This window comes from Hibiscus syriacus, unplaced genomic scaffold (assembly GCF_006381635.1).
Source record: "Hibiscus syriacus cultivar Baekdansim isolate YM2019G1 unplaced genomic scaffold, ASM638163v2 tig00112249_pilon, whole genome shotgun sequence".
NCBI classification, from domain to species: Eukaryota; Viridiplantae; Streptophyta; class Magnoliopsida; order Malvales; family Malvaceae; genus Hibiscus; species Hibiscus syriacus.
In genome coordinates this window covers 1,805,559-1,818,141 of record NW_024063281.1, presented here as the reverse complement: position 1 = coordinate 1,818,141, position 12,583 = coordinate 1,805,559, and the positions used below count along the sequence as shown (strand labels likewise).

At 36.8% G+C, this 12,583-nt stretch overlaps 1 protein-coding gene across 2 annotated transcripts; it reads left to right on the top strand.

The window, feature by feature from the left end:
- Positions 1 to 2,461: 2,461 nt before the first annotated feature.
- LOC120176529 (disease resistance protein RPV1-like) lies at positions 2,462 to 8,188 on the top strand. Of its 2 annotated transcripts, none has more exons than XM_039182952.1 (6): positions 2,462 to 2,930; positions 3,502 to 3,563; positions 3,660 to 4,749; positions 4,832 to 5,131; positions 5,380 to 6,782; positions 7,233 to 8,188. In XM_039182952.1, exons 1-5 carry the CDS (start codon positions 2,505 to 2,507, stop codon positions 6,709 to 6,711), a joined length of 3,210 nt encoding a protein of 1,069 aa, XP_039038883.1. In that variant the 5' UTR covers positions 2,462 to 2,504; the 3' UTR covers positions 6,712 to 6,782; positions 7,233 to 8,188. The 2 variants fall into 2 exon arrangements, with proteins under 2 accessions (XP_039038883.1, XP_039038882.1); XM_039182951.1 differs by having other exon boundaries at positions 2,462 to 2,983; positions 3,069 to 3,563.
- The last annotated feature ends 4,395 nt before the right edge of the window (positions 8,189 to 12,583 follow it).

Below are 12,583 nucleotides of genomic sequence, written 5' to 3'. Positions count from 1 at the left end.
GTTGACGATATCGAGAAATGGTTAAACTCGTCGATTTCTTTGTGAACGTCTATCATCGCCTTCGCCTTTATCATGTTCTTCAATGTTTGTTTATTGTTGAACTGGTGTATTGTACATTAGTCCACCACTTTGATTTGCACCTTCGGGTGATAATGATTGAATATTTAAAGTATTTGACGCCATCATTAGAGTCATTGACTCAAAATGAATATCAAAATTATTAAATGATTGAGCATATAGAAATAGATCCCATGAACTCGTATCTTCTTTCGAAGGTGGTTGAGAGTTGCACTACATTTCATTCTGGTCGGCTCTCCATTGAAGCATGATACGGAGGATATACATCATAATTTGCTTGATATACAAAATAATATGCAGATCCTTGTAACATCCAATTCCAGTATGTCCCGAAGATTGACGGTCATCGGAGTGGATAACCAAAATTTTTTCTTTTTAAAAAACGACATAAACATCCCTATAAATCCACATAATGACATACATATCAAAATAAGTATTAAACTTGTTTACAAATACGGGAGCCCCCAACTGATTTGAATTTAAAGTTTACAAAATATTTTACACATCAATTCGACTCGACATACACTGGTTCATTTACAATTCATGCCCACTAATACATAAACCAAGAGATACTCAAAAGATGGCGGCTGGTGCTAAATGGTTCAGGCGGTGACTCCTTCAATGCTTCTGCTATTAAACTGCGCACGAAAACAAATTCTGAACATTGAGCTCACAAGCTCAGTGCCACACTAATAACCAAACTACACTACATGCATCCTCTAATGAACATACCTAAAACATATTTGCTAGCATATGAATATGCTAAGCTAAAACATACATACATAGGTATGTAGGCATCATGGTATGTGTCACACCCCAATTTAAATCCGTTTCATTAGAACCGCTCTCCTGCATCAGCTACTCCTCCCGGAACGATAACTTAAATCCGAAAGCGGGGAAGAAGGCTGCCATCGGGTGCTCCAAGGATGCAACAGTTTTCTTCCTAGGTAAACTATTTTTCCCTTGCTAAATGTAACTAACTTGTAGCCTTGGTGTAAACCAAGTAGCCAAGGCTGAATGTGTTGATGCTTTCGAATGAGATGCATGGTAGTCGGTACAGTATCTGTCGTAAACCGGTATTAAAAAGTAGGGTTTCAAATCACGGTTTGAAAACGTGATTTTGTCCGCGAAATAGTGGTTTAGTCGCTGTCCGAATTACCCGCTATACTAACAATAGCGCCCAATAGTGCTCGCGACGGTTTCAATAGCGCTCGCGACGGCCACAATCATGGTAAACCCAAAATTGACCGAAAACACGACCACGACCGTGATTTGAAACATTGCTAAAAGACTTAAGTTTTGTTTCGGTCGGTGATTTCAGAGTGTCTCGGTCAATACCGGTATCAATACGTACCTGCATCAGAGTAAAAATAGTACCTCCATCCGCTGGTACGATAAATAAGATAACATCAGCGTTGAACAAAATTGTGTAAAAGTCGATACTATCCTTAGGAAGGTTGCAAGAAATTTCGGATCAGTTGACTCAAATTGTGTAGAAGTAAACATCAAAGTACGTCGGGACTAAAAAGGAAATTCATGTAAGATATCCACTGAGTAGTCTTATAATACGAATCAAAAGTTTTATAAAATAAAATAAAATATAAATTTTAATTATAATTATAATAATTTATTTTGAATTTTTGTTATTAAAATAAATTTTAATTATTGAAATAGTTAATAATACTCTTTTAATAATTTCTTAGAATACAATATAATATATATTCATAATTGTACTTAATATGCATCCCTTATAAATATAATTATTCAAACTCACTTATCCAAAAAAAATTATTCAAACTCACATTCTATATAAAGAATAACATTATTTTTTACTATGGAGGTAACTTAACAGATTCTTAGTTAAATAATGTTATATCAGAGTATAGGGTTTAAATTTGAGAAATGATCACGTGCGACGTCTTAATATACAATTAAAAAAAGATGATATTGGTTTTATTATTATTTAAATAATATTATTATTTCTATCTAAAACATCAATATTTTTAAATAGTAAAATGCCCAACAATAACAAAACTGGTAAAAAAATAACAAAACCAGTAGCGATTTATCGGTTTTGTTAAAAAAATCCGGTAAAATGTTCAATAATAACAAAACTGGTATATATAATAATGTTTCCGGTAATTTTTTACTGATTTTATTATTTAAATAATAACAAAATCGGTAGTTCATTTTTTTAACTGTATATTAAATGTGTCGTACAGTAAAAGTTCCCGTTAATTTTATATTGGAAAAGTAGAGGGATAGGATTAGAATTAGACCCTTTTCAAATTAAGAATTCAGATTTTTGTTTTTGGTGTTATTTTGGTCAACGCTCAATTATCACTGCCCCTCCCCTTTCCACCATCAAAACGCATTTCTCACTGTTATTACCAAGTTTGCCTCAATCGCACAATCTGTACTCTTTCATGGCCAGGGCTTCTTCTTCTGCTCCTCCTCGTCCAATGAATCATCACGTTTTCTTGAGCTTCAGAGGTGAAGACACGCGCCTTAACTTCACCCCTCATCTCCTCAAAGCTTTGGAAGCCAAGGGGATGTCTGTCTTCTTCGATGAAAAGAAACTGAAAAAAGGGGAGGAACTTTTACCAGCACTTTCTCAAGAAATTGCAGCCTCAAAGCTCTCATTAATCGTTTTATCTAAGGATTATGCCTCTTCGAAGTCATGCTTGGCTGAATTGTCTGAGATCATGGATCGCAAACGCACTCATGGGCAGATTGTTCTTCCCATCTTCTACCATGTTAATCTCTCCGATGTGCAAAATATTGATGGAAGTTTTAAGATATCCTTTGATGACCATGAATCAAAAGGGCTAGATCAAGTGCAGCAATGGAAAGCTGCCTTTGAGCAGGTCGGTACATTAGAAGGAATTCATGTAAAACTCGACAGGTAACTATATTTTTCTCATCTTTTTATATTTGACTTTTAACTTTTTGTTTTAGATCTCATATTTATTTCATCAATTGTTTGCTAGACCTGAAACCGAGCACATTGAGAATATCCTTGAACATGTTATACAAATGTTGGTGAAGCATCAAGTTTTCTTGAGCTCGGGTGCAGACACGCTACCCAGATTCACCAGTCATCTACTCAAAGCTTTGAGAGACAAAGGAATAAATGTCTTCCTTGATGAAGAACGGAAAGAGATGGAGCAACTTTCACCGGATCTTTCTCAAGCAATTGCAGCCTCAAATCTCTCGATAGTTGTTCTATCTGAAGACTATGCTTCTTCAAAAACATGCTTAGCTGAACTCTGTGATATCATGAACAGGAAGAACACTCATGGACATATTGTTCTTCCCATCTTTTATCAGGTTGATCCTTCCCATGTGCGGCATCTTGGTGGGAGTTTTAAGGCATCCTTTGGTGATCATGAATCAGGACTGGATCAAGTGCAGCAATGGAAGAAGGCCTTTGCTGAAATCGGTAAATTAAAAGGGTGGCATATAGAAGGATGCAAATCGGATAGGTAACCATATGTGTGTGTATTATACATTCATCTTCTTATATTTTACTTTGTTTTAGATTTCGTATATACTTATATATACATTTGATTATATACCAGAGATGAAACCGAGTACATCGAGGATATTGTTAACAATGTTAACACAAAATTGAAGAATATCACATATAGAAGAGCTTCCAAAGAGTTGGTTGGGATAGAAAAACAGAAAGAAAGGATTTCAGATATGATTAAGCAAAAAGACAGCCGTATAATAGGACTCTGGGGAATGGCTGGTATAGGCAAAACCACCCTTGCTGAAGCTGTATACAATGAATTCTTTCTATCATTTGAAGGTCGTTGCTTTCTTCAAAATGTTAGTGAGAAAATAAAAAAACGAGGGATGGAATCTTTTCGAAATGAACTTCTCTTCGAACTCATAAACGAAAAAGACTTTCGTTTGGACACGCCTTCAATAGGATCCAGGTTTATCCAAGAGAGGCTGAAAAATAAGAGAGTAATTGTTGTCCTCGATGATGTTAATGACCCAGAGCAAATAGATGATATGGGTGTTAAACATTTTGGTGATGGAAGCAAAATCATTGTAACATCGACAGACAGACAAGTGCTTCACAATGGAGACGTTGACCAAATACTTGAGGTAAAGAAGCTGAATGAGAAGGACTCTCTTCAGCTTTTTTCTACATTTGCATTTAAGCGGTTGAATCCTGCGGCTGATTTTCAAGATCTATCGAACAAGTTTGTACGATATGCCAAAGGCTCTCCACTTGCCCTTAAAGTTTTAGGTTCTCAACTATATAAAAAGTCTAAGCATGATTGGAAAAGTGAGCTGGATAGGCTAAACGAATTTCCCCTGTCCAAAATTTCACAGATTTTGAAGAGAAGCTTTGATGGGCTTGGTGACCTAGAGAAGAATATCTTCCTTGATATTGCAATATTCTTTAAAGGGGAACTCAGAGAAGATGTAGAAGCAATTCTAAGCAGTCGTTATAATAAGGGTGCAGTGTGTGCAATTAGCAGCAACTTGGTCGACAAGTGCCTGCTTGATATCGCACCTTCTGGACATATTTCTATGCATGATATGCTTGAAGAGATGGCCAAGGAAATTGTTCTCCAAGAACCAAAAAGCCCTGGAAAGCGCAGGAGGTTATGGAGTCCTAATGATGTGGTTCAAGTTCTCAGAAATAATAAAGTAGTAATTGTACTTATAAAATAAAATTTAGTTTTTTTTAATATATGTACTAATACTTGATAAATTGATTTTTATTTTTCAGAGGAGTGGATCAATTGAAGGAATAAAGTTAGACATCTCTCAAATTGAAGTTGATGACCTACAGGTACTTCCTACTGTTTTTGAGAACATGCCGAATCTTAGATATATCCACTTCTGTGAAGGTGAGGAGAAGTTACTTGCAAACGAAGTTGATATTGCATCCCTTCCTAATGAGCTAAGGTATCTTAAGTGGGATAAATACCCCTTCAAATCTTTGTCCTCAAGTTTTAATCCAAAGAATCTCGTTGTACTGATATTACATAACGGCAACATGGAACAACTTTGGAACGATGATCATGAGGTATATTCTTTCGTACTTTCTTCACCCCCAGAATTTTTTTTTTCTTTCAGAAAAAGGACTTTTAATTGATGTATCAGGAAGCATGTGATCTATTAGTGGTTGGTAAACTTATACGTGGTCAACATGCTAAGGATAATTTTTTATTGGTGTTATTATGATTACTTTTTTCTTTTCATTTTTGATACAGTCCAAAATAAGTAGATAATGCTCTAAAGTAACGCAGTTGTGTTTATATTTTCTTTGTACAGGGTCTTGTTAATTTGAAGAAAATTGACCTTCTTTTTTGCAAGAATTTAAGGAAGATGCCAAATCTATCGGGAGCCATCAACCTTAAAATCCTTGACTGTAGGTCATGCAAAAGGTTGGATGAACTTCCTTGCCTTGATCATTTGGAATCTCTTGAAAGACTTGACCTTTCTGGTTGCAAGAATTTAAGTAAGATTCCAAATCTATTAGGAGCCAACAACCTTAAAATCCTTGACTGTAGGTCATGCAAAAGTTTGGATGAACTTCCTTGCCTCAATCATTTGACATCACTTAAAACCCTCCGATTTGAGGGATGTTCTAATCTCAAGAAGTTTTCTGAGTTAGATTTATCAAATACTGAAATAGAAGAAATCTCTGATTCAATTGAGCATCTGGTTGGACTTAGAAAGTTGAGGTTGAGGAACTCAAAGGTGAAAAATGTATCAAGCAATATTAAAGAGTTGAAATCCCTGAATACACTGGATCTCGGTTATTGCAAAAGTCTTGAATCATTTTCAGAGCTTCCACCATATCTGTGGTGCTTGGATGCAAGTGAATGCACATTATTAGAAAAAGTATCCTTCTCAGATCATAATCTATATCGATCCAATGCTTTTTGTGATGGTGATGATGGCCATCATAAAGAAAACGTTTTTTGTGATACTGATGATGCTCCTCATAAGGAAACTGTTTTCATGTTATTCTCGAATTGCAAAAGCCTGAATCCTGATTCGATTAAAAACATTGAGACCACTGCCATGCTTCAAATTCAATCCCTAGCACAGAGATGTGCAAGGAGGGAAAAGAGAAGGGAATCTTGTCTTCAAAAGAAATTGTTTTGCTGTTTCACAGGAAATGTAATTTCTGCAAATGATTTCGTGGATCAAAGCGTGAATTCTTCATTAAATTTGGAAATATCCCGGAATGAGTGTAGTGGGAGCAGAGCCTTGGCTTTTGCTATCTGCCTTGTGGCCAATCTCACGTGTGGAAACAGAGATCTTGCATTTATCTGTAAATACCAACTGAGAGTCACCGGTAAAGAGCAGTTCAGAAAAGAATGCCGGCTAGATTTTCGTAAGTGCCAGAGCTTGGCCGGTGATCACGTGTTCATTCTGTTTAGTGAGGATATGATTATAATAGATGACGACTATGAGAAGGCATCTTTTGAATTCTACATCAAATATGATAGCGGTGAAGAAGATGATATCCAAGTGCAAAAATGTGGTGTTCAGGTATTATATATTGAGAAAGTCCATGCTGATTCTGCTACAAACAAAAGACGGTTCTGCTATGATATTGAAGAAGGGGGTAGAGGGTCTAAAAGATTGAAATAGTTTATTTCTTTATATCTTGGGCCTGCTTTTGAGTAGATACAAGTTCTCAATAATGTCATCTAAATGCATAGGTAAGTGGATTTCATTTTTTTTTTCATATTACCATACCGTTTTTCCCCTGCCATTGTTGGTAAATATCTTGTAGGTTAACTGCCTATGATAGAAAATGAAACCTTAATAGTGTTCTACATTGTAAATGTTTAACATAACTGGAGAAAATTGAAAGTTTCTGCATTTCCAGTTCATAAGAAATCCATGGTGGATGCCAAAATTCTAATTATTAAAAGATTCATACTTAATTATTTTCCGCAGTTGATTGGTTTATTGCTTGATTTTAATTCATAGGATTGGCGTTCATGTCACAGGCAGTAAGTAGAGATTTAATCATCTCTTATCACAATACTTGCTGCATTTTTCTCCAATGACATCTTGATCAAATGATTTATTTTTCGTATTTCCTTTTAAAGCTAGTGAATTCGTGATCACCCGTTGACAGATTTGATACTCTACTGTACTTGCAGATTATGAGTGGTTGTGATATCTTCTTTCCCAACAACAAAAGAAGTTACCCACGGAATTGCTGGTCTTAAAAGTCAAGGCTGTGACTGAAGCAAAATGTTCATTTTCCTCACCGTGTAGCCGTGTTTTTTTTTTACCTATTGAGCTTTAAGGTGATGTAATATCAGTTGGCTTTTAATTTGATATGATGAAGGGAATGAAGATGCAAGTGATTGGTGTAAGGAAACCAGATGATGAAACAGATTGAGGAACAAATAGTCTTTTAATTTCGTCGACCGAGTGCATGTTTTATATTGGGCTTCAACTCAACTTGTTAACAGATTGAGGAACAAGTAAGCTTTTAATTTCTTCTAAGCTTTTATGTTCAAACAACGAGCAAGGTTTCTCGGAAGCTCAGCTTGGAAGGAGTTGTTGGCAAGAACCGATACCTCTATACGATGCAATCAAGTAACTTCTTGGGGAATTGGACCAAGGAAGTTTTCTTGTTCCCGAGATCGATCACTGTAAGGAATGTAAGGTTGGCTGTGTAAGGAGAAAGGTCACCTGCCAACTTGAGTGATGATAGATGGAGGGCGGTTACTCTTCGATGCTGTCAACCACACGTCACTCCAAGCCAGTTGCAGAAATAGAATCGTTCCAGGAGATGAAGACCTTGTAAGGATCAACTAGTACTCGAGCCTCGACGGCAAGCAATGCTTGTATTTCAGTCTCATTCCATGTTGCCCTGGATTTGACGTGATCCAGCTTACAAAGAATGCAAAAAACGAAAAGAGAGAAGTTTTGAGATCATAGCATTAGTAGGCAAATTCAAATAGCAATGCCTCTCCATCAGTATTTTCTTTTCATTTCCTTTTGTTTTTTTGTTTGCATTGCCCAATTTATATGGAAATGAGTCTCTAAGGTGCTCCTGGTGACAGTGGATTTAATGACAGTAGTAGTGGTGGATCTGAAGGATTTGAAGGTGTTAATTTTTAGCTTAAACTACATGTTTAGACCTAAACTATCAGTTTTATTTCGTTTTAGTATCTAAATTTTTATTTATTTCAAACAATTGCTCAACTTTTAAAGTGCTCATGTTTTAATAATTCTAATTAATTTTATTAATATTTTTTTGTGACATGATATTTTTTATTATTTTATTAAGATATAATTAAAATAAAAAAATACATTTGAAAGTTAGAGTAATTATGTAACTTCCTAGACCCGGCCTGGATGTTACGATCGAATTTTGGAGCCCACAACAAAGTTTCAATTGAACAGAAATTAAGAGAATTACAAATTTAAACAAGCATAAGCGGTAAATCAAGAAAATCCATAAATAGACATAAGGGTTCAAAATATAACCAGTGTGCTACGAGTTTAAAATTCAGAGCAAATAAATCGATAAAACATCCCCAATTCCCATAAATAAACATAACATCAACGGAAATCAGATAAAAAGTCTCGAAATGTCCATACGTTGAATGATAGTAAAACAAGTTATTAACGATCCTCCAAGTATCGGTCGTACTCCTAAGGGTCTGAACGATCTGAAAAGACATAAACTAAAAACTGAGCTACGAAGCCCAATGTGTCATCTAAAGTAAAGTAAATATAGCACAATTAATATGCAACAATAATTTAGGTGTAAGTTTTAAGAGTACAACATCAATCCCTATAACATTACCCTCTGAAGAGGTACCCATGCAGAATCAGGACGGGGAACGAAGTCCCATGTAGAATCGAGACGGGGAACAAGGTCCTATGCAGAATCGGGACGAGGAACAAGGTCCAATACAAAATCAGGACAGAGAACGAAGTCTCATGCAAAATCAGGATAAGGAACGAAGTCCCATGCAGAATCGGGACAGGGAATGAAATCCCATGCAAAATCATGATGGGGAACGAAGTCACATGCAATGTCAAGAATGCATCAATGAGTAGATCATGAATGATGTCATGTTATACAAAAATTAGAAACGTCACACATAAATGGAATCAGATTATGAACATACATTCAGACATCAACATATAATACATAGCACAGTACCAAAGAGTATTGAACATGTCTGGAGAACACACTTATAGAAAATATCCGATATCAGCTAAGTCTTACGCTTCCCACAATCAGAAGTACTAGGTCATGCGAAACGGGAACCTAAAATAATAACCTTCCATGAATACGAATTCCAATAACTAAACAAAAATATACTAAAAAGTCACTTGTTTAGTACTTACGTGAATCTCGAGACGAGAAACCAAAATTGAATTGAGTAGGTCAGGACTGATCAGGGTCTTCTGGAGAGTGATCCGGAGACGTGAGGGTACCTTCAGAAAATTAGACCCAAAACTGAGTTCAAAACCTCACAATTTACTTAACAAATTTAAGACATTAAATGAAAAAGGCATAAAATAGGGCTTTTGGGTTAGAATTTGGCAAAACAGGCTGCAAAAACGGGCTCAGGATGTCGAAAGACATAAAGATAGGGGTTTTCAGTCAAAGTCAGTAGTCAACGGGTTGATTCGATCAATGGGTCGGGTCAGTCAACAAGTCAAATCAGTCAGTGGGTCGGGTCGATCAACGGGTTGGACAATTCGAATTGCCAGAACATTCCCACACACACATGGCAAAGTGTGTAGATGCATGAAACGCTGTCCAACGGAGGTTTTCACACCAAAATTTCCAAAAAAAATATTTAAAGCACGGGGAACAACTTACCGGGATCGGTTCACAATGGGGAGCGAAGAGATTGAATTTCTTTGAAAACACAAAACTAAACTCCCTCACCCAACGCTAACGACAACAAAAAATGATAAACCAAGGGTACTGGGCGAACGACGATGACGAGACGGACACAATGACGCCGACGGTGAGAGTCACAGTGGTCGTAACGGAGACCAATCAAAAGGAAAACACAATGACACTTAAGAGAGAAAATAAAACTGTTTGGGGGAATTGGTTTTTGCAGAAAATAGGGAAATGAATGGAATTTAGGTTTTAAACCCAACCATGGGCAAATTATGCCCTAAGTCCCTGATCTTTCAGAAATTAATGCTTGAGCATTATTATTTTTTTTAAACCTTTCGATTTAGCCCCTAATAACTAGGGTGTGACAACTCTCCCCCTTAAGAAAATTTCGGCCTTGAAATTATACCTAGCGGAAAAAGATATGGAAATTGCTCCACCATCGACCTTCAAGTCTCTCAGGTGACCTATGAAAGACTACGGTTACTCTACAGAAGCTTAACTATCGGTATGCATAGACGTCTCAAAACTCGATCCTCATAGGCAAGAATCTGAATATGCTCCTCTTCATAACTCAAATCAGATCTCAAATCGATATCCTCTACATAGAGACATGGAAAAAATCATGGATACGCTCATGCTCAGGTGGTAACTTAAGTTGGTAAGCAACGTAACCAAATCGACGCAGAATCTAGTATGGTCCAATGAACCTTATACTCAACTAGCCTTTATGGCCAAACCTGAGAACCTTCTACCACGGAGACACTTTCAGAAAGACTTGATCACCTTCACTGAACTCAATATCTCGTCTCTTCAAATCAGCATAAGACTTCTGCCTATCAAAAGCAACCTTAAGTATGTCTTAGATCACTCTAACTGTACTCTCATTCTCGTGAGTAAGATCAGGTCCCACCACTATCCTCTCTAATAACTCAGTCTAACACAACGGAGTATGACACCTATGACCATACAAAGCCGCATACGATGCCATCTGAATATTGGTCTGATAACTATTATTGTAAGTAAACTCAGCCAATGGCAAGTGATCCTCCTAACTGCCCCAGAAATCAATAATACACCCTCTCAACATATCTTCCAAAATCTGAATAACTCGCTCAGATTGATCATCAGACTGCAGATGATAAGTTGTATTGAAGTTCAATCGCGTACCTAGAGCATCATGAAGAGCCTTCCAGAAATGTGAAGTAAACCTCGGATCTCGGTCAGAAATAATAGACAAGGGAACCCTACGGAGACGAACAATCTCAAAAATACACAAATGAGCCAATTTGTCCAGAGTATAGTTAGTTCGAACCGAAATGAAGTGGGCAGATTTGGTGAGACGATCAACGATAACCCACATTGAATCCTTCTTGGACTGCATCAAAGGCAATCCACCGACAAAATCCATAGTTACCTTCTCTCATTTCCACTCAGGAAACTAAATGGGTTGGAGTAAACCAGAAGAAAACTGATGCTCAGCTTTCACTTACTGACATGTCAGACACTTAGCCACATACTCGATGACATATCTTTTTAAACCATACCAATAGTACCTTTTTCTGAGATTCTGATACATCTTAACACCACCGGGATGCATATAATATGGACTATCATGAGCCTATCATAAAATAGCATTCTACAACTGAGGATCGTTTGGCATACAGTAACGTCCTGGGGAACACAATACACCATCATCATCAAAGGTGTACTCAAAATCAGAATCTTGCTCAGCCCGTTTTACAAATGGAAACAGAGATGCATAGAGACATTGTTTCGTCTTAATCTCAGACGCCAAGGTAGGCTTAACCTGGAGCTCAGCTAACAAAATACCATCATCATATAAAATCATACTGGCAAACACCGCCCTCAAATAAGTAGTCGCCCTACGACTCAAAGCATCAGTAACTACATTGGCCTTTCTAGGATAGTACTCAATCTCAAAACCGTAGTCTTTTAAAAATTCTAACCAGTGGCGCTGTCTCAAATTCAAATCCCTCTGAGTCAACAGATATTTCAGAATTTCGTGATCAATGTAGATATAACACTTTTCACCATAAAGGTAGTATATCTAGATCTTCAACGCAAAGACCACTGCAACTAACTCCAAATCATATGTAGGGTAGTTACACTCACATGAATTCAACTTATGAGATACATAAGCTAACACCCTACAATATTGTATCAGAACAGAACCCAAATTCGTATGTGAAGCATCACTGTGAACTGTATAATATTTCCCCGACTCAGGTTGGATCAAAATTGGTGCTTGGGTCAGAACAGATTTCAATTGTTCAAAACTCTATTATTAAGCTTCACCCCAAGAAAATGTCATATTTTTCTGTAAAAGTTTTGTCAAATGAGCCGCAATCATAGAAAACCCCTCTACGAACCTCTGGTAATAACTTGCTATGCCCAGAAAACTATGAACCTCAACCACATTCTTCGATTATTTCCAATTCAGAATAGCCTCAATCTTTTTTGGATCCACATAAATACCCTTAGCTGAAATAATGTGACCCAAGAACATTATATCGCTAAGCTAGAATTCACACTTATTGAGCTTCGCATAAAGTTGTTTTTCCTTCAAAGTCTGCAAAACAACCCTCAGATGCTCGTTATGATCAG